General features: G+C 34.0%; 1 protein-coding gene across 8 annotated transcripts in view; it reads right to left on the reverse strand.

The window, feature by feature from the left end:
* Positions 1-24,192, reverse strand: part of Rbp6 (RNA-binding protein 6) — a 598,400-nt gene that overhangs the window by 7,424 nt on the left and 566,784 nt on the right. For 6 of the 8 annotated variants that reach the window (XM_035875510.2, XM_035875509.2, XM_035875514.2 and 3 more), the window contains 5 exons: positions 9,364-9,468; positions 8,129-8,194; positions 5,323-5,597; positions 3,835-3,899; positions 2,988-3,567 (listed from right to left, as the gene is read on the reverse strand). In XM_035875510.2, coding sequence (XP_035731403.1) covers positions 3,858-3,899; positions 5,323-5,597; positions 8,129-8,194; positions 9,364-9,468 — 488 coding nt within the window. In that variant the 3' untranslated portion in view covers positions 2,988-3,567; positions 3,835-3,857. Of the gene's footprint in view, positions 1-2,987; positions 3,568-3,834; positions 3,900-5,322; positions 5,598-8,128; positions 8,195-9,363; positions 9,469-24,192 lie in introns of those variants that run through there. The other 2 variants (XM_035875511.2, XM_085663103.1) reach the window with 2 other exon arrangements.

Here is a 24,192-nt window from a genome sequence, read left to right on the forward strand (position 1 = left end):
ATCACTCTTTTCCAATAAATCCATATTGATGATAGACGTAAGAGCAGAGGTAGAAACGAAAGTAAAAGGAATTGCGATTACGGAGATCAATCGAAAGATTCAACGCATTCAACATATAGATTCATTCGATTTCCGAATTATCTGAAGTGAAAAGAATATCAAAGTTTGGTGTCTGATGATTTCCTCGCTTTTAAAGACTAGATATATAAATCACCTATTTTAATTTTCTTTTCTTTTGCTTCATTCTCAAGTTTCTGTCTTTCCTTTGACATAATCTGCATTTTAAGCATTACGGTTAATTGCGATGCTAATGATGATGTGCGTAGCCCTAGAAACGTAGTCACAGTTTCTCTCACATGTTCATCCTCATACTTACGGACGTACGATTTCATTATCTTTCATTCGTTTCACTCACACTCTTGCATCTTATACTTTGTTTTTTCTCAATCTCTCACACGAAATTTTTTTTAGGGTACACATCTTTCATTAATTTTATCATATCGTTCAAATAAATCAGCAAATCAGCGTGACAACGCCATTGATTCTAATGCTCTGTACATTGCGGACGAACGGTACATCATTTTCTCTGCATACGTATATATGTACACGAAAATACATATACATTCGTGCATATTATACGCAAATATATATGCATGCTCATACATTTTATTAACGTATTCTTTATTTAATTAATCTCCCTTTTGTTACTAAACCATTTTGTTCGATTAAAGTTTAATCGATTCATGATAACACACCTGTCTCTCGGACGTGCTTTTTCTGTGTGTACGTATGTGTATGTGTTGTGTATTATGGTCTCCTTTTTGTGAATAATGTCGAGCGCGTGCGCACGTCGACAAATTTCGCGCGCTATCATCGTATTTGTTCTCCTTTTATTTAAAAGGTTCGTGAAATGTATGTATAATATTTATATTTATATATTTATATATATATATATATAGAATATCATTTATATATCGTTATGGTATTTAGATGATACAATAATTCGCGCTCCACGTACGAAAGTTAGTGCAATGTAATTGATCGATACCAGCAGAACGATCAGTTTCAAAGATTCAGCTGATCATTGTCCGGCGTTCGCTTGAGGCCAAAATTTCGACGGTAACGTATGGGCCGGGCGCGGAGACGAGCGATACATTACGATACTGTTCAGTTAACGCCTTCCCTTTCATTTTTTCTCTTTCTTTCTCTCTCTTTCTCCCTCTCTTTTTCTCTCTTTTTATTTTTTTTACTCTTGCCAGTTCTTTCATTCCCACTTTCATCCATTATTGAAAACACACACGCACGCATATACACATAGACAGTAGCAGCAGATATATTTTTAAAGTCCGAGAGTGACCTCTTCGATTTTCGATAAAAGAAAACGCATAGCCTAATTAACGTCGGAAATGCGTCTTGTTGAACAAATTAGACGCGTTTTATTCACATACGTCTCGGCACGTTTTCGCTCATTTACTTCCACACATTAGTACACACATATTTATATATGCATGCTTTCTCTTTCTCTTTCTCATCTTTCCTTTCTCCGGAATCTTTGATTCTTCACCTTGTGCATGTTGCACACCCGGGAAAAGCGAGAAGAGTCTCAACAACGGCAACGACGATGACGAAGTCGGGGATAAGAGAAGTGCTATTCCGCCATTGAAGCAACAAAGATTTGCCGAGGAGTAGCAGCCTCGTAGAAGATGGAAACAAAGGAAAAGAAGAGGAATGCTTACTTTTTTCTCTCTCTTTTGTTATTCACTATACCCTCAAACAACTTCCTCCTGTGCTCTTTCCATCGTTATTACTACATCACCTTCTCACAATCACCACTACTCACACCAAATAACATCACAATCTACAACTTCATCGCCATCTTTCATCGCCGATGTCGTCGGGTTCTTTTAACCGTACTCGAATTTTTTTTCTTGCTGTCTTCTTTACCTCTCTCACTTTCTCAGTCTTTCTCGTTCTACCTAAAACTCAAAAGCCCAGAAAAGAATGTTCTTCCTGAGTGCAGACGCGTGCCTCTTCTTTATGTGCTCAGTTACATGCGTGTATTCGCGCGTTGTGTGTGCTTGTCTGTCTGTATTGTACTGATATATATATATATATATATATATATGTATATATATATATATATATGTATATATATATATATATGTATATATATATATACATATATTAAATATGCATGTATGTGTATATGTTTCTATGCGCGCTAACGGACGCTTTTATATATATGTATGTATGTTATATATATATATATATATATATATATATATATATATATATATTATCGCGAACGCGGCCGCACCGCTACTAATCCTATTAAACGTTTTAATCACCATATTAATCATGTGTATGTGTATCTTTCTCAATGAGTGAGTACCGTCTCTATGTGTGCATGTGCGTGTGGGTCATGTCTTCCTGTTACTTTTTCTGAATAAATGTGTTCTTATTCATTATGTATATATTTCTCTCTTTCTCTCTCTCTCTCTCTCTCTTTCTCTCTCTCACTCACTCACTCTCTCTTTCTGTGTGTGTTATAATCATCATTATTAATAATATATTCGCGTACATGTGAGTTTTGTTGTTGTTGGTATCTCTCCCTGTCTTCGTTCGCCTTAAATTCTAAGAATTCATACGTTATCCGTCTAATAATTATTAATTATTTATAATATATATATATATATATTTATATTTATATATATATATATATATACATATTGTATTTATATATTCTAAACTTAATTGCTTAATTATTTAGCTTTTAATAATATTAATTTAATTCTCATTATTATTATTTTATTATTATTTTTTATTTATTAATGTCGGAGAACGGGCTGGCGTCAATACGCAGTTTCGGCCACAGCTAGCCTGTGTGTACAACTCGTGTCGTCGGCATTTTTTTCCATCTCGCTTTTTTTCAAACACATCATTTCTTTTTCTTTTTTTTCGTACTCTTTTTCTCTTTTTTTTCGTACTCTCTCTTTCTCTCTCTCTCTTTCTCTCTCTCTCTCTCTCTCTCTCTCTTTCTCTCTCTCTCTCTCTCTCTCTCTCTATCTCTTTCTTGCACTCATTCTTTCCAATTTCTCGTTCTTTTTTTTGCTTGCGTTTTGCGCACATTGTTTTCCTGTTTATCTTTTTTATCTGTCTTCTGATCTCCTCTAGACGTTCGTTTCCAACCTCATCTCTTTTTCTCTCTCTATCCTATTTCTTTATCCTCTTCGCGAGCTTTCTATTCGATGTCGTTGACCCCAAGTGACGACGTTTTTTCCATCCGGGGATAGTTCCTACGCTCAGTTGGTCATATTCGGAAGCTCAAAGTCTCTTCTAACTAGAAAGCATCGACCTTCGCTTTCTTTCTCACTTAACTTTCAAATCTATGACGCTGTCGTCCGTCGTCGTAGCTGCATCGTCCTTTATTTGTTTTTATTTATTTATTTTTTTTTTATATTTGTCGAGAGATCGTCATCAACTGTGATCAGTTCCTTCCCAAGACGTCTACTACAGTGCTCGTTGTGCCGTCAGTCAACCGTGCTGCGCTCTGCCCTCTCGTCCATCCTGAGATTATAAGAGAAAATCACGTTTTTGAGTGGACTTGAATTATGTTGCGAGGATCTCCTCGATCTTTCACGAGATTATATGAAAGTAAGTTGGCATTACAAAGGAGGATTGATCGGATCAGTATAATGAATATTGCTTCTTCTTTTTCGTATCATATACTATCGGGAAAAGAAAGGAGAATGAAAAGTGAAATAAAATAAGGATTATTTTCTTGGACAAGGACATGTAATCGGTGGAACTATAAATGACACGGAAGAAGCATACCTGTTGTTAGGTCTTAACGAGGCTCAATGGTAGCCATTAGTGAACGCCGCTGGTATCAGAGGTCCCTGAAACAGGAAAAGGCGGAATTCACGAACTTAACGTTTAACACTGAATACATACGTTTGTTGAATGGTTATTAAATTGACAATCACGAGGAACGTGAAAGACAAAAGATAGCATCGTCAAGTTTTTGATGCTGTTAGTACAATTAGTGAGAAAGCTTATACCTATTCGTGTTTTCTTAAAGAAAAAAGGACGTGGGTCGGAATTGTTTCCACCCAGAAAAAAATTGTTTCCGGATACCAATTGTGTGTACTATCTTTGTTCTTTTATTATAATCGCCAAATTTTTATAATTGTTCAAGTTACAGTAATTCTTTTCTTTGCAATAAACTGATTATTATCCAGAAAAAGTGAACTGGTCCATTGTATTCATTATTTCCAAGTTAGCGTTATGAAAGAAAATAGTTCAATTCAATTTCAATAGTTCAATGATTGGGGTTGTTTCAATTAGATTCGCCGATAATAACAAATCCCTTTCTTTCCTTTGAATGCTCCTTTTTATGTTTATTTACACGCTTAGGAAAAGGTTCTCCATTCCATGATATAAGATGCCTCAAATAAGTGTAAATAAGCTGATACGAACTTACATTTTTTAGCAAGCGGAAAGCCACAATTCAATTGTATTTTACCTTCTGCGTAAAACAAAATGATGTTGTAAGTTATGGGTAAATTAGAATTTAAAGTGTCCGGTAAAAATACTTTCAACGATTTTTTCATTTAGTAATTATATTACTTGAAATTCAAAATAATAAGATAAAATCCTAATGATCTCTAAACAAAAAATATTTCTCTTGCTTATTTGGATTATAAACTTTCCGAACAATTACGTTAATTAAGCAAAATAAAAAGTATTCTATTTTATGTAAAATAATTTCATAGTTAAATGAAAGAAAAATGTAATTCCGGATAATATTGATGAAACTGAAAAAAATCGATGCGACAGTACTTCTTTTGCCCAAAGCGTAAAAAATAGATTCAACCACATCCTCATTTTTCCAGTCGAAGCGTTTTACAAAATTTATCTAGCTAAACTATCCGCCTATTCGGGCCGATCTGTGCGCGCAAGTGGAAAAAGATTCTGTACAAAGAAGAATCCTTATCGACGTGTATTCAATCGTAGAAAAAGAATCGTCAGACTGATAATCCGAGAATGATGAAAATACGTGAGAAAAAAAATTCTATACTATTTCACAATCGATTTAAAATTCGTATTTTGCTATATCAATTTCATGCAACTTTTTATTCTCATGCTTATGAGAAGAATTTTTAATAAATATACAATAGTATATGATTGGGTTAGAATAATATTGATAAATATTTGATACAATCCGATAGAGACGCGAGAGAAAACGAAAGAAAGAAAGGGAAACGACGATGGGAGTTTAAAAGAAATATGATGAAAGTCGAGTTGTCTCGATTGACTTACGGGACTGTAGTTGAGCGGGGCGCGAGAGACAGCGATTGCGGGGAACGCGGTCGTGGGAGGCTGCGGACTAGCTGCGGCTTGGACGTAGCTGGCAACTGCAGAGTCCGCGGCTGCGGCTGCTGCTGCGGCTGCGGCGCTCGAACTGTACATGTCGATTGGGCCTGGCGAATTGGCCGCAGGAAAAGATCGGCCTTGGGGCCCACCATGACCACCGGCCGCATGCGGCGATGCTGGTGGAAATCCGGCCTGTGCTGCGGCCTGGTAGTTGTTCATCACTGCAATTAACGCGCCCTTCAGTCCTTTGCTCCCTTTTACACTTTTATTTTTGTTTTTTTATCTTTCTTTCTTTCTTTCTTTCCTTCTCGTACTTATCCTTCGAAACTTTCCTTTCTATACCTGTTATTTTTTCGTACATGTACATATGTTCATTTTGCATACGTAATATAATAATGTAATCACGTTTATTCGATTTCGATGAGAATTCGCAGCGTATGAATCAAAATATTCGTGTATCGCCCGATTCGAATAAAAACATAACCGATGTATCCCGCAGCTTTTTCATTTTTCATTCTACACTTTTTCAATGTATTCTTTCCTTAATTGTAATGCTATTTATTATTTTGATAAACATAATGCGAAAAAAGTCTCCTCTTTTTTCTTTTCGCTATACAATAAAAATAACGAAAAATCGCGAGTCGATAATACTCTTTTTTCTATTATTTTATATACCCAATAGATAAAAGTTAAAGGCATTGCTTATATAGTGCAATTACTGAAATTATTTAAATGAATAAAATTCTATACAATTTACAAAATTCTTTTAATTAAGTAAATATAAAGATAATAATAATGTTATTTTATTTTTATTTAAAAAATAAACAAAATATACTATCTTTATATTTTATTATGGTTATGCGTTAAATTCATGAAAATTGCACTAACTCTCAGAGGATTGCGACGACATAGTTCGCACAGTACTGGTATAGACAATCGACGATGTGTGTAAACGGTCGACAAAGTTTCGTAGAACGTGTTAGTGATGTTATATCAAAGAAAACCATGCTCGGAGAGAAAAATGGAAAGAAGTATTCGCTTTTCTTCGCTTTTGGGGAAAGGAAAAGTTTCGCCTTGGATATCCCAAGGAGCACAGTGGGAGCATAATCTCAACGCGTTCGAAAAACAAACAGAGAAAGAGAGACAAATACAGAGAAAGAGTAAGAGAAAGAGGAAGAGAAAAGAAGAAAGAAAGAGAGAGAAAGAGAAAAAAGAGAGAAAAAGAGAGAGAAGAGAAAAAAGAGAGAGAGAGAGAGAGATAAAAGAAGAAAAAAAGAAAAAAAGAAAGAAAAAGAGAGGACTGAAAAAAGTGAGAAAAAGGAAACTATTGCAAACTAGTATAATCTTTCACGAAAGATGGTTACGTTGCTTTCAAAACTACACGCGGGTAACGATACGATTTGAAATAGCAAGAAATAAAACAGAATCACAAACTTATTCGAGAATTTCATAGAAAAACCGAACTTTTCTGAGGAAGTCATTTTTCTCTTTTCCGACTCTTGCCGACGAACAAAGGATAAAAAGACGAAGAAAAGGAAAAGGTCAAAGATCGAATATCGACGATAAGCGTTATCTTTTGAGTACCAACTACATCCCGGTCGCATGGAGCGCGAGCTTTAAGCGTTTCGCGATGATACCCATACTTTTTGGATTTACGGAAGTAGACAGGGGAGGATAGGGAAAGGAGAAAGAAGAGGAAAAATGTAAGAAAGAAAAAGGAAAAAATGGCATAGTAGTAGTGGTACTGGTAGATAAGAGGTGGAAGTCGAGGAGCCATGCGAAGAATTCGAAACTAGTGAACGAGAAAAAGAAAGAGAGAGAGAGAGAGAGAGAGAGAGAGAGAGAAGAACGGTACGGCGTGGACGAAAGAGGAGGAAGCAGAAGAATATGACAAACCGAAAGCGCTGGGCGCACAATCTAAAAACCCATTCAGCTTTTAAACTCTTGACAATAGCGGCCGGTTACAAAGTTTTCTCCCAGAGCAGGACTATGGTACGCGAATGCGAAATGGCTTGAAGAGAAAAAGAAAGAGAGAGAGAGAGGGAGAGAGAGAGAGAGAGAAAAAGTAGAGAAAATGAGAAGAGAGACGCGATTCAAAAGTTTGATTTATTTGAGAGGAGATTGCGGACGGCACGACAGTGGTGGTAGGCGATGGTTCGGCCTCGGATTCCAGGCTGGATAGGAAAGAGAATCGAAGGATGAGAAAAGTGAAGGAGATAGAGCAAAAAAAAAAATATAAAAAGAAAAAGAGGAGCTGGTATATTTCGCTGCCGGCATCACGGCGCCACACATGTATGACACTTTTCCTACTATCACCCCATTTCTTCTTACTTCTCCACCTTCTCCTTCTACTTTCTATCATAACTCCACTGATGCGGAGGAGACTTCGGAGATGATGAATCATGCGAGGACATCGGTCTCTAATGCGATTTCGAGAAATTAAAAAGCATTCCTTTGCGAAAATCGAATTGGAGAATTGAAAGTGGAATAACAATGTTTTCAATACAATTTCTATCGTACTTTATTGTACTTTTCTATTATTTCTTAGCAATATTTTTCTATATTTTTGATTATTATATGAATTCTCATAATGAATAGCCATCTAATAAAAACGAGTTTTTTTGTTGAAGATAAAAAAGTAAAAAGAAAGAAATATTTAGATGCGAGAGAAAGAGAGAGAGAGAGAGAGAGAGAGAGAGAGAGAGAGAAAGAGAAAGTGAAAGAGAGAGAGAGAGGGAGGTTATAAACGTACCAGAAAGAGCTTGCGTGAGTAAGGGCGTGTTGTTGTTGGGGGTGAGCTGTCCGTTGGTAAGATCCACTGAAACATAAAGCTCTGATTACAACTGTTCCGTACCTGAAACTCGTTACGGAGTAAGATGCTTCGTTATATCCTTCTTTTTGTTTTTTCTTTTTCCACCTTTGTTCTTTTTATATTCATTACCGACTCTCGCCGACGTTTTCTTCGTTTTTTTTTTTTTAATAGTAAAAGCAACTATGCGCCACAACGAACTTGCAACTATAAGAGAAAGTAGAGAACGAAAAAGAAGTGGATATGATGTTTCCGATGTGTCGCTTCGTCAATTACCGATTCTTCTTGATAGAAATGCATTTCAGAAGGTGATCTCGAGTATGATTGTCATGATGATTCAAGGATTTTCTGAAAGTTATCCGTTATGTTATTAAAAAAGAATTACGATATTTTACGTTCTATCCGGCATGATAATCACGAGCACGAGAGAAAGAGGGAAAGAGAGAGATCGAGATAGATAGATAAAATAAAAGAGGGAGAAGGGTTAGAGGGGTAGAGAGAGAGAGAGAAAGAGAGAAAGAGAGAGAGAAAGAGAGAAAGAGAGAGAGAAAAAGAGAAAGAAAGAAAGAGAGAGAGAGAAAGAGAGAAAGAGAAAAATAGAGAGAGAGAGAACAGTTTTCGCATTTCGAGTGCATCGACAGTCCGCGAAATAGTCGTTGGGGCATAATAAACCTATGGATATTGATCGAGCGCCAAGCGAACCGCGGCCGCTGTATTATTCCCTCGAGTAGCACTCGGTGCATTGAAATGTACTCCGCCGCTAATATGCATTTTCCGCGAGGGACCGACGAAGGCAGAAATGTATGAATCGCGATGAGCGATGCGAACCGTGAAAGATTTTCAAGAGGAGAATCGATGAGCAAGTACACAACAATCGGCGGAACACGCGAACTGCGTCTTTCTCTCTCTATCAGTGAAAGTTTGATGGAGCGTGATCGGGGATGATTAAGAGAAAGAGATGATGGTGATGAGAGATGAATAATAAGAGAGTATAAGAGTAACGGCTTGTGTACACTTAGTGTGTGTACCTATATATATATATATATACATATATATATATATATATACATACATATATATATATATATATATATATATATGTATGTATATATATATGTATAAAGAAATCTTTCTTCAAGTGCGTCTATCGATCGAAATGAATATTTTCGACATCATACATTTCTTCCGCAGTGCACTCCGTTGGACATGTTGTATTGGCGTCTCCGTAAATGCGCGGCCTGCATTCTCACTTCCGGTTCCGTGGTAGTACACCGTCGGCACTCCTGACATTAATAAAGAATAAAGAGAGAGCTGATAATCTGAGAGATTAAAAATAAGAAACGTGATGATTACGACGGTGGTGGCTGTGCCGCGACTAACTTGGAATACATACGGACGACGTTGGAATCTGGCAGAATGTAAATTCTCACGACAGGAACTTTTGATTTACGTTTTCAACATGTAATATGAACGAACTCAGCATATGAAAGAACTTTCCGCTGGCTAGAATGCAACTCGAAAACTATAAATTTTTTTCGATTTATCGTATTAATTCTTAAACTTTGGAAAATTTTTAATGTCGTTCCAACATCGTACGTTTGATGATTCCTTGAGTTCTTCTATACCTCGATTTTTGATAAAGAAACTATCTCGAAAAATTTTATTATCGGTACCAAAGGATAAGATTGTGATTTAGGAATGGACGATATCGAGGATTTGGAAATTTTAACGATAAATAAAAGCGAATTAAATATATTTCTAAGCTCCCTTTAAGCGCGAATAGATGCTTAAGCAACTTCGCGTGACATGGAAATGATTTGATTAACCAAGATATTTATGAATGAAAATCACGAGAATGAGAAAATTAGAATACGAATTAAGCATTTCGTTTAACAGAAAAATCAAAAACGAATTTAATATCATGGATGAAAACGGCATTGCACGTTGTCGTGTCGCATTGAATTCACGACTATCGCGTTAATTACGCTATTAAAGGGCTAAACTTCGGGATTTACGCCCGGAGGAAAGTTTTAATATACCTACATTACAGAGCCACGCGGACGCAGGCGAACATCGATGCGTTCGTTTTGAATCGCGATATGCAGTTACCTACACCACTGGCAAAAGGGCCATGTATTTCGATGCTGTTGAAACGAGACGTTCTCATGCAGGAATATCGTTTCGGGTGTACGCCCGTTGCTGGCGATAACGCGCGATACGCCGAGGGGATGAGCGGATCATAAATCGTGGATCGACGTGATTTGTACGGCATATCACGACGCTTAATGGTGTGGTCTGTCTCTATCGATGGTTTTTATTCGGAAGTTTAATGTCATCGAAGAGATAGGCTGTGAGAGGAGACGTAGACGAGCAGAAGATAGAAAGAGATAGATAAATGGATAAAGGGAAAAAGGAAAAGAAGGGATAGAGGAGAGGACAAACGATTGCTCGCATTCCTTCGACCGGTCCCTCATATTTTTCTCGTATATCCAGCGTACCGTAAATGAAATGATACCAGCAAAATCGAAAAAGAAGAAAAACCTAGTTTGAGAATGATAAAATCAAAGGAAATACACAAGAACTCTTGATATATAATAATAATAATTGTAATAACTGTCTATCTGTGATTTTATTTTATCTTAAAGCAAGAGAAAAATGATGAAAAAGAAGTGACTTAGAATTAAAATAAAGCGAGTATGTAACTTTTATTTTTATTGTTTAGCACTGCGGAAAATTTTGTCGTAATTTGTTTTATCGTAAGCATAAACAGAGAAAGAAAATGATGGAGGGAGAGAGAGAGAGAGAGAGAGAGAGAGAGAGAGAGAGAGAGAGAGAGAGAGAGAGAGAAAGGAAAGAGAGGTAAGATGTTTATAACGTTCGAAGATCATCCTCTTTCTCCTTTCTTTCCCTTCTTCATCTCAGACACCGAAAACGGCGGACGCATAGGGATCTAGGCCAAGAGTTCATCTATTTCGAGTGTATCTCCAGCTGACGTAAATGCGATCGAGATTCTGAATATGGATTGCACTCCGTGAGAAATCCAGTTAGAAAGGAAGCTTGAAAGATGTCATCGAGACAGTATGAGGTGAGGGTATGAGAGGAGTAAAAAGATCGTAGTTGAATTGTGAAGGTAAAAAATCCGTGTGGAATTTTTTCGGGATCTCGATTATCTCGATTGTGAAAAACAAATTTTTAATATACCATCGAATGTCGTATTCGAAATAGGTATGCGATATGTATTCTTTTTTTTTTTTTAATAAACGACATTTCGATTTCCAAGGAAGTGTGAAACATAACATATGCATATGTATCTTTAATTTAAACGACTCGGAGACGATAACGAATGGAAAAATTAAATGATCCGAAGAACGAATAGGTCGAAGGTGCTCCATGATAAAAAGAAGTCAATAATCCCATTTGACCTTGTTCATGCATTATCCTGAACATTAACATCCCCAAATTAAAAACAAAGTACAAAAATAGGGTTTGACGAAGCAACACGTTGGACGATTGATACAGCAATGGCCGCCGATCATTAAACGCCACCAGAATCGGTTATTTAGAAAGGTATACTTAGATACCTTCGTGCAATGACAAAAGGGGCATAAAATAAAAACAGATTTTTAGAAAATTATCGTTGATATCACCTAAACTATTAATACACGTATGTATAATATACATATATATATATATATATATATATATATATATATATATGTATACATATATATTTACTAATATGTGTTCGTAGTTTAGGTGATAACAACGATATTTTTCTAAAAATCTGTTTTCATTTTATGCCTCGTCTGTCATATATATATACAGGCTTATTATAAATTAAGGGACAGTTAAATCTTTTTTATTACGAACAAGAGAGAAAAATATATTCGGAAAAGTTTCATAATTTTGTCTGCCAAATATTTTAAGTGTACTGAATAAAACATTCAATTTCAGATTGAACTGAAAATTTAATGATTTTTAGTTTTTTTTTTTTATGGAATAACCTATATTTTTTTAATTAATTAGAAATTCTATTCAATTATCATCAAAAATTTGTTAAACAACTATAGCCTTAATGAGATATTGACGTGTGAGATATGTTATGTAAACATATATTGTAATACTAAATTTAGTAAAACTGATCGTATAGAACACAATTTATTAATCAACCAAAATCATGTTAGATGGCTACCTAGATCACCAGATCTAACATATTAAATTTTTTGATGCAGTAATTAATAAAAAATAAAGATATACAAACAACAAAAATTTTAAATAAGTACAGTTAATAAAATAATAATAAAAGATATCTGAAATGTTCTAAATGTACAAAAGAGTATAATTACAAGATGTCGATTGTATATATAAGCTAATAGTGGACATTTTGAATATTTATTGAATTAAGAAAGCTGTTCTTTTTTTTGTTATTATAAATTAATTGTAAAATTTTCATTTTTAATTAATAAGATAATAACTAAATTTATAAGATTGTTTTGTATGTTTTTCATTTTTTTATAGTCTATTAAGATTCCTTACATATGAAAATATTTATTATTGATCATATAACTATAAACGCTAATGTTTCGTTAATTATTATTATTTTGTTAACTTTATGACTATATATTTTTTTTATATATATTTTTTAACTATTTAATTGATTAAAAAAATACAAGGTTTTCTATAAGAAAAACTAAAAATCATTAAACTTTCGATTTTACCAGAAGTCGGGTGATTTATTTTGTACTCTTAAAATATTTGACACATGAAATCATGAAATTTTTCTAAATAAATTTGTATTCTATTGATCCTAACGAGATATTCAACTGATCTTTAATTTATAATCAACCTATGTATGTGTCTATATATTTATATATATACACTGATATATGTATATATACTGATATATGTGTATATATATATATATATATACATACACACACACACATATTTATATCACTAAATGATCACATAATTCATGTAGGTATGTATTAATTATATGTTAATATCGTTATAAATGTCGAAAAAGTCTAAACTACGTACGCGTGTTTCATTTCGCTAGTCTAGTATGGCGTACTAATTGGCTAATGTTAAGTCCAGCAGTACGTAATGAAAAGAAATCTTGAAGTGTAGGTAAGAGTACACTAAAATTCAAAAGATACTATTCGCAGGTACAGCAGTCAATATATTAAGGACATAAATATATTATATATGTATATATATAAAGAGAGATAATTATATCTGCAAGTACACACATAACATACAAAAATAAGATTCACTCTCGTACTATCTACCGACTAATCTACTGTTCTAAAGAGAATCGATCTATTTTTCTATAAATCGGCGACATTGAAGGAACGATTAGATTGTTGTCGGTCCTTTAAGGACGCCCATTGACTACTTTCTCTATGACCACTTAAATTCAACTTAAATGACACTCAAGAAACATTTTTTATAAATAAGATACTTATAGTGAAACGGTCGAAGTTCTATTTTTATTCGAATTTTTATTTATAGCCTAAGCATCGGCTAAGATGGCCAACTTCCTAAAATATTATTATAGAAAACAATGATTGATTAAAATATTTATTCTCAATATTCAAAGTTTTTTACCGTGACGATAACATCTCAGAAATAAATAATTAACATCGTTGGCTATCTTAATACGATCTAAATTAATTACTGCGAACGTTAATTACAAAGGTTAGTCGGATAATAATTTTCTTTTACTACTGACTGTTTCTAATTGGAGACTATGTAAATTTATTTAGCTCGAGTTATCTAATTTCTCTACGCTCTTATATCACTCCGGAATGACGATCATCGACCAAGACTAAGATCGATTTATTTTTGTCGTTGTTTTAAATGAAATATCCATCTATCGATACTTGCTGAGACTCAAATGAAAGGTCGATGAATTTTCATTATTCCGTGGTGATTATTGTTCTAGGAGTTTACTATGGATGTAACATTAAAAACCACTTTATGTACGACGACGTTATCTAAGAGACAGTAGGTTTAGGTAGATGGTAGATTACTCGCCCCTAGGTGATACTGCATCTTCGGGGTAGTCTTCATCATCGGTCTCGGCAACAGCCCGTCTTGGCTTGTGTCCCCTCCTATTTTACTTTGCGTAATTCAACTCGAAATTCGTTTATCCTATTTCTTTTGTGTATACGAACTGGTATAGAGGTAGACCCATAGCTCGTAGAAAACGACTTTCGAGATTCAATGAAGCGACTCATGTTGTGAGAATAAAGACATGTCCGTCCAAACGGAAAGATTTTATAAAAGGAAATAAAAATTGACCACTGATAAAGAAAAGAAGATTCCAAAAAAAAAAGAAAGAAAGAAAGAAAAAAGACACGTTGTACGTTGAACGAACGGTTTACTAACAACGTAAAGTATCTTCCGCAGAATAATCGTGAAAGACGATTTTTGTTACTATGGGTTACGTAAAAATGAAAGAAATAAGAAAAGAAAAGAGAGAGAAAAAGACAGGAGCGCTTCTTCATGTTTCAACCGACTTCAGTTTTCACTAGAACTACGCGCATTCTCAGAGAAACGCGAAAGCATGCAGAACGCTCACTTATTAAATAACAAGTTGTATTTTGAAAACGTACGAATTTCTGAAAGTTAGATACGAGGGTACGCGTAGCGAAGAACAAACCGGCGAGTACTTTATTTTTCCATCGATGGAAAGTCCTTTCCACGGATTGCACAATCATTCGGATCGGAAAAGGATCTGGAAGTACTTTTGCTTTCTTTCTATGCTACGTATTATACAGACGCAGAAAAATCTTTCGATTTACGCCCCTTCAAACGGGTCTAATAAAAGACGTTGGGCTAAGTTCTAGTGAAAACTAATAATAGCATTAGGCTGAAGTACTCATACGAATAATAAAAGTGGAAGTTCTGGAAGTAACTAGTTACTATGAGCTAGGCAGTCATCCAACACGAGTACGAGATACAGGTTTTCTGTTTTGTGTGTACGTGTATATATATGCGTGTGGTTTTGTGTACATATTAACAAAGTAATCAATCTCTCTTATTACGTTACTTGTGTGCTATTCTATATACTAGAAAGAAGAGACGTACGATATTTATATATGTAAGTAGACTTGTTTTCAATGAAAGGTATTACATTATTTGGTGTATTTTATGTAATATAGACGGGAAAAAAATTTTTGGAGAATTTAATAACGTGTTTATCGTTTTATTTTTATTGATTATTTAATGATCGAATTTTTAGCAAGCATCGAAGAAGCGAAAAGTATCGGCTTTCAATTATTATTCGTCAAATATGAAAATTTCCATTTTAATTGGAAGATCCGAATAATTTTTGTTATTTATATTGAATGAAAATTCATAGCTACTTAGAACAATAGGGTATGTACAGGTTATATAAAAAGGTGGATAGAAGAAATATCCAAAGATTCTACTGAATTTCACAAGCCTACAATCCTTAAATCGCTTCTTCGATACTTACCCTGTACGAATCGCAACTTTTACCTGAAACATTAATTATCTTCATAATTAAAATTCCGTCTGGTCAAGTACCGCGCACGGATCGTACCTCTCAAATGGACGGGATTATGCATCGCGAAAGTGGAAAAATCGATCTGCCCGTTTCTTGAGTGATTTCATTTATTATGTTTTCCTAATTGATTGCGCGATGTACAAGAGTCCGATAATGACACTTCAATTGTTAGATTCTATATTTTCAACAAAAAAATACCTTCATAACGGATTAAAAACAAAACTATAATGCATTATACAATATTTTACATTATCATTTTCTCAAAACGCATATCCGAAAGTATGAAAAAGAGATCTAGGAATAATAAGGTTAACGATATTTTTAAAGACTCGAGCGAAAAACATTTTATTTATATAGCATAAAATTCATCTGAAAATCCAATCACATTAAACAAGTAGAACAGCGACTTCGATAAAGATAAAACGATTCGTCAAAGGATGAACGATCTTACGGGGCTAACGTTTACTCAGTATAATTACTTGCTCGCGTATTTCTGAGTCCATCAGCTGCATATGCATTTCCTATGCTTTTGATCTTTTCTTTTTTTTTCTCTTCGCGCGAGTTGACAGTATCGCTAACGTACGTTTGATTTTCATCAAGGTAATGATAAACCGCTCGGGAGGAACAACGAACAAAATGGATGCACAACTAACATTCGACGTTTTGTATCCTAGGCATTCCATAAGAGAATATTACATATAATATTATTATTATTATTATATATATATTATATATATAATATTATATATGTTATATAATATTATATAATATTATATATATATTATATATATTATATATAACGAAAAATTTAATAAAATACTATCGTCAACAATGCTCGAGCTAAGGGTACCTAAGATAACTAATTGGCAACAACGGCAAACGACTCGTATCCAATCAATTAAGTACGTATATAAGGTGGAACGTATAAATGTTGATATTTTTTTATTTATGTATGTGTTATTTTGTCAAGAGTGTTGCCCTAAATTTTAATATATTTTAACAAACATTTTTCAAGACAGAACGATCGAATGATATTGTGTTTCCGAGAAATCTCGTGATTAATAAGTATTTATAAACAATAATAGTACAAGTTCATCCGAATTTAAGGATCATAGTGATGAGTATCATTTTTCATGTAGGATACATTATCTTGCGATCGATAAGAGAGTTTGCAGTGATAATAAGAAAAACTTTTAATTTTAATTATTTAAAATTATTAAATAGTGGAAAGTGTATTTCGATGATAGTATAACAAAGTTTCAGATACAAGATGGAACGAATCAAAGTAGAAAGTTTACTATCAATTTACTTAGGAAGAAACTGCATGCACCTCTCACTACTTGTTCGCGTAACAACGACTTTCGGTATCTTGGGTGCGTGTTCTTCGAGTACGAAAATGGTGACTGGCAATCCCGATGCAATGGCATTTGGGATACCCTTAGTGTTGACTGTGTGTATATGCATGGAAAGTGGGTACGTACTACGTACTACGGATTACGGTTACCGTCAACACGAGCGAGAACACGAGAACTTGGTGGAACAACCTGGCACTTTGGGGTTGAAGCTTACCGGTGCAACCCCCGCTGGGGCTCACGGACACTCGACCCACCCTTGGCCCCACTGCGCGGTACACAACCGCTCCTACCCAACAAGAGATATCACCAATCTTACATAATGTATACTTCTTCCATTTTTTAACAAGATTACAACTTTAAAATATTTAACCGATAAATACTTTATACAGAAAGCGAGGAAATAGTGGAATATATAAACTGTTCTAAAATTACGTGATATAAAAACGATATAACTCGTGTATGATTTACGATATTTAACTTATTGTTCTGTCCAAGAGATTCCTTTTTTGTGATTTTATTAGTCAATAAAACTGTTTCTTCTTTTTTTGATGTATAAGTGACTTTTAACGTATTATTTTAGAACAGTTTCTTATTCCTATGAAAATGATCCTTAGAAATTGTGAGTACGATCTTATTTGTTTAGTGTGTTGTTATTGTTGGTAAGAGAAAAGCAGACAAATGATCAGATTTTTTCGTTTTCTTTCATATCATACCAATCGTGCTGTGACACCTAGCTCATAATAACTATTTCTGACTGAAAGATTCCGTTATATACTTTGTACCGGAAGAATTCGATTACTTATTCCTATTTTCTTTTCTTTTTTTTTTATTGTAATGGAAAAAAAGAATTTCAGAACTATGAAGTTCTTACTCTACCGATCGTTGTAATTCTTCCAGCACAAGAAATCATGGAAGTTTCATTTCCTCTTAATATAGTCCTCTCTTGTTTGCGTGGTTTTTTTATTTATTACAGACATTCATTATTTATAATTCTTAGTCGTTATAATAATAGAGCTTCAGCAAATCATTACACTGTGTCGTTAATATGTACGCACATGTAAATGAACTTATTCTCTCATTTAGCTCCAGAATGATTTCCGATGGACATCAAGCATTATGTTATCGAGTACCCATTAAACATTTACAAAACTTTCGCGTTTTGTTATTTTTGTTTTCCTTTTAATCTAATTTTCGTCATCTAGTTGGTAATCATGAATTCATGATAAATCGCCCAAACTTTTACCGATCATTCAACAAATTAATAATTAAATGCCAAAGTTATTCTTTTCGCCAACGCGTTTAAAATGAGCACTACGTATCGTGAGAAATATGTGTGTGTGTATATATATGTATATATACATATATATGTATATACACATATATATGAATTACGATACATTTGAAACTTTCTGTGCGAGAAAACTCGAAATTATTACCTAAGAAATTTGTATAAACGACCGAGAGAAGCGAATAAATGCGCGAGATAATTAACGCAAATTGAAATGTTATCGATATAATTTTTCTGAGACGCCGAAAATATAATTGGAAGTATAGATTTTGACGTAATATGTGAGATGCACAATTACTATAAATAGATATTTAAAAAGAGTAAATACATATGTGTGTACGAAAATCTTGATAAACTTGTTAGCTTCGACGTCTTTTAATAAGTATACAAATAATTGATTAATTTCAAAACTTGAAAAGACTTGCAAGTTTGATATAAACATTGCGTTATCATCTTGGACGGTATATAGTAAATACATATATATATATATCCAATGTTTCCTGTTCATCACTTAATTTAGCCGTAGTGATCGATAAAAAAGAGAAGAGTTTTTCGAGTATTCTCGGAAAGTCAGAATTTGCTAATCGCGTTGGTGAATAAGGAATAACGTCGCGTAAATCACAAAAAATGGAAAAGAGTCGATCGGTAAAGTTGATTCGTTACTTTGGGCAATATATTTTATCCAATCCCACGCGCGATCACAGCGATATAACAACAATCTTACGAATAGCAACAATCAGACCATAGCTCGATAACGTTAACCGCGCCGTTAATTTTATATGTTACATGCCAACAAAATATATCCATAAATATTATTTTGATTGACGGTGATAAAGAACTTCTTCGATAAGGATCATTTGCGAACGTAAAAAAGAAACAGAGAATAAGTTCTGGAATGAACTTGTGCTGTGCATGGTAGATACGCCATGCTATTATTATATTATTATGATCATTCATGATGTAATTTCTTTTTTACGGTGACGTTAACGCGAACGAACTATAGCTGCGCATAAAAGTATCAATAATATCGTTTTTTTTAAAGCATTAAGTGTTATTAACAAATGTATAAGCTCAGGATAGATATGCGGCCTCTTGACTTCTGCATATTCTCCCTGCGACATAATAATCGTCTTGCGCAATTCTTAATTATTTATGATTTTTTTTTTATCGTTTTCCTTTTCTTATCGATTTCTTCGAGTTGGCCTTCGCTCTAGCGAAATAATTCATTTAAGCGATTATAATTTGATAGCTGCTTCGAATGAATTTTTTTGATTGATATAATATCCTTAGCTTCATGGAGGGGATAAGGACGGACAACATGGTCGTCGTCCTTTGTTATTACATAAGTAATTCGACGTGACCTTTAAAGTTAATTATATTTTAAAACATTTGATCTCTTCTGTTGGGAGATCGCCTCGGTCACTCTTTCAAAAACGACAACTCGAAAACAGAACAGAAATCGAATCACAGCTTTTCGTGAATTATGATATGCCATAACGGGAAAGAGAGGGTTGAATATGTTTGGGAACGAATATGACTCGTAAGAAGTTAGCAAACAAGAGCAAGGTGAACATTTTTTCTCTGCAGCATAAAATGGATGTACATTTTTTTCGATATTTCTTCGATGTCGAGATTAAAATATAGCAAAATGTTCTTGCTCTTTCGTTTCCTCGGTATATATCACAGGGTAACAGAAGAGAGAAATATCGGATATTGGACAGGCATTTATAGCTAAGAGAACATGAGAGAAGGACGTGTCAGAAAAAGCACAATTTCTGCCAATGATCTTTGGGCGGTTCGTTACAATACAGTTATTTATCTTTTTCTACGAGGTTTGGTACTCTCTTTCTTACATTGTTATTTTCGCCTAATCTGGCGGATTCCTTACTTTATGATTAGTATTATTTAATTTGCTTTGGATTAAAGATGGATGTGTCCGGACATCAACATCCTGACGATCCTTTTTAAAATTTTCGAAATTTCTGTCGATCACTTGATGTTCGCGTTTGCAACATTTCATGTACATTCGTACGATAAATTTAATATATATTTTTATTCAAAATGAAAAGATAAGAATTCTTTAAAATTCAATGAAACGTTTCGCTTATTAAAACAGAGAGCGAAAAAGGAACAAATTTCTGTATGTAAATATGTACATGTATACATCCATGTTCTATCCAGTCAATATAATATAAATATTCTAATAATTCCACTTTATCGATTGAACTTACAAACTTAGTGAAATTGAACTGAATTAAACTTGCTAAAATCCTAATGGCAAACTGCCAGGAACGCATTCATGGTCGACTTATTAGGCATCGGCAGGATGCTTCGGTTCAAACACACAGAAACGCCTCTATCGTTTATATCTAGACGACCTAAGCTAAATGTTTTCGATTAAGGTGTTTAGTTTATAGAGATTACATAGAACGTGACTACATTTCAACCACTACAAAGATCAACGTCTACAAGAGAAAGAGAGAAATAGATAAAAGGGGTGATAAAAGGAGTAGTGTCACGGAAAAATAGAATAAGAAACGTCATTGGTTTCTTCAATTATATTTTTTTTCGTTTTTAACGAAGGATAGATGGAACAGGTGTGGAAGGGAGTTTTAATTAAAGGAAGACATAAAGAACGAGTTATTCGTATAGGAAGATATAAGGACCGTGATCAGGGTGTGTACAATTATTATTTAAAATTTAAATCTTCTCTATGTGAAATTCTTTTGCGGAAATTGGCTTCTCAACTTTATGGCATTATTTTCGCAAAAACAACTACCTTTGAAACCTACTACAAATCTATTGTTGTATGTGCTTCATAGATTTATATTTATCTTGCTACTTTCCCTCCCCTCACACACGCACAACGACAAAGGTTAAAAATGTTTTCGATACAAGTTTCCGCTATGCTTTCTATGGAAGATATTGAATAATAAATGGCTGCTGGCAAGGCTGCCGTGATTTGACATACCTAATTCGATCGAGCTTTTCTTATCGATCGAACGAGACTGATGAAAATAGAGATATGTCTGCGTATCGCCTCTAGGATACGGTATTTTGATGAAATAACGTTATTAAATCTGTGTCCGAATGGGTTTTCTAGACGTTTAAATAAAAATAAGGAAGTTCTTTCTTTAATACACGTGCCGGATGCCATATGAAAATGTTAAAATTTAAGCATTAATTAACAGTAAACGCGCCTTTTTCTCAAATGCAAATTAATACGATTAATCCTTCTGCGTCGCTTTTAATTCAAAGGAGAATGCGTAGCCTTGCCAGTGGGCATACTAGATTTGGACGTGCATTTCCTTTACTATTCACTTTTTCACTTTTCTCAACATGGTAATGTAGCCAATATTGTATGTGCATACATACATCTAAAGGAGAGAAAGAGAGAGAAAGGAAATAGAAGGACGAACAGAATAACGAGAGAAAGAGTGAGCATCAAGTTTTCAGTACGGCTCCTTTCCGAATAAGAACGCTCTACGTTTATTTTCATTAGTTTCACTTTCTCTCAATTTCTTTTTGTTTTAATGTAATTTAGTGTGTTTTAGTTTTTATCTTTATTTTATTTATTTTTATTTCTTCTTGTTTTTGTAATTTCTTTTTATCTTGTATTTCTCTCACTCAATATCTTCGACGAGCACAAAAATGCTTTCAGAAATATTTGTTGCAAAGCTTCGCTTTATACAAATTTTCTTTTTCAAAGATATTCCTTCTCGAGCTTAATTTGTGTAGGTGTAATTACATATACGTGCGATGTATGTAGACATGTGCATTTATACGTGTGTGTGTGTATGTGTGTGAGAGAGATTTTTGTTGCGTACGCGTGTGCCGATTTTTTTTTACACTTATTTGATGTTATGGCAATACCTAATGGAATGGGGGTAGAGGCAGTCGACGCTTTGCTTGACGAAGGACCACTGAGTTTGCCAGCCATGCGTCTGTGAACATTTTCGTAACTTCCGGTCAAGAGATCTACGTAAGAACTGGACGTTTCGTTTTAAATTGAATGTTAAATATTTCTCCTATGTAGAAAAATTAATTAACAGAAAAGGTATCTTTTAATTATGACGTCCAACGTTGGGGAAGGTCACATTTCGTTATATTTATTCGAGAAAATTTTTCGGATTTACTTTTATACATTATGTTTTTTTCTTTTTTTATTTTACACTTACCCAACACTGTCTCGATAAACAGAATCGATAACAGAATTTCGAGTTATATAAAGCTTGCGTTAAAGTCACATGGCACGCAATGTGGCGAAGGATGAAGAAATATCTGAATTCGTAGACTCAAAATCTAGCAGATATTTAAGTATTACGAGTTGATCCATCTCCACTATGCTTGTCACTGGACTATTTTGGCAAGCTGCAACTTTAAATTTGAATCATTTTTATAGGGAACATATTGGAACGTAAAGAGCCTTTGTATTGACCGTATTTAATATAGAAGACAATGGTATTCCAAAACAATCGATTATTTGTGATTGATATATTTGAATAAATTTACACGGGTGATTTGGTCGCTTATAGGACACCCCTTTCTCTTTTCGTTTATATTACTTTTCATATTAATATCTTCATTATGTACAATATTTGTGATAAATTTTTTTCGTAGATTGGCATTTATTTAGATTCATCTTTTCTTTTTTCTCTTCTTCCTTAAGAATATACCTTTTTAGTAAATGGACGTTTTAGCATACATCGAAGAAGGAAAAAACGAACCGTAAAAACGGATCGGAGCAAAACGGCGAATAAATGTAAATTGGAACAAGTTCAATAAAAAAAAAGAACGTGATCCATACGATTGAAGAAAGTCCGTGAAAACGAGCAGGGCGTAAGATAACAATAGAATATTTTACGATTCAGTGAACAATCGTATTATTCCATAAAAAAGTGTTAAACGAAACGGTGAAATATATTTACGTAACTATGCAAGAGTATTCGTATTCGTTTGCATTTATCAATTTTTGAACAAACCGTGAATCTTCGCGAGTGAACGTTTCTTCTTGGATTTTCTGTCGATCAAATTTGGTTATCGATTAAAAAGTTTTATCACATCACGGTCATTTCCAATTTTGCCGATTATCAAAAATATCTGCGAAGTGACATGAACAGAATTAAAAATCATTTATAATCTAGTTTCATAATGTAATAGCCATGAACGGTAGAATGGATGTCGCGCGTTACCTTATAGCTCGTTATTCAAACATTTAACACATTTGATGAATCATCATTGTAAAAGTGAATAGCATTTAATCAATAGGACATACCAATTTCAACAAATATGAACAATATCAATATTAAATTTATATTCTCTTCATTGTATACATATATGTATAATCTTCAAATTGTTATTTATAATTAATGTGGGTGTATGTGCGCGCGAGTGCTTATGTATGTGCGCGCGCGTGTACATAAGTCTGTATATGTATATTCATGGACATATGCGAGCGTATATGAAAATTAGCCGTCTTGCGAAAATGAACGGTCAGCCATTTATTCATTAATTAACGCATCAACAATCTAAATGAGTTTTCTCAAAGAAGAAAACATCACTGACCCTTTCACCTATCAGGATAAAATTCATAATCATAGGCACGTATATTCCGCATCGAAAAGCTGTACAATATAGTATGTACAGAAATATCGCGAAGGACACGCTTTCATCTAGACACGTTTAATGTTATTTCATTCTTACTCGCATTTCCGTCAACATATCTACTGTATATCGTTCATTGACAACTATAACGTACGCGAAGACAGTGAATTCGAAGATGAAAAAATATCACGGTGTATATAAAACGTGCTTTAGCACGCGATTA

The sequence above is a fragment of the Vespa mandarinia genome, chromosome 1 (assembly GCF_050613455.1).
Source record: "Vespa mandarinia isolate Hongniang chromosome 1, ASM5061345v1, whole genome shotgun sequence".
In the NCBI taxonomy this organism is placed as follows: Eukaryota; Metazoa; Arthropoda; class Insecta; order Hymenoptera; family Vespidae; genus Vespa; species Vespa mandarinia.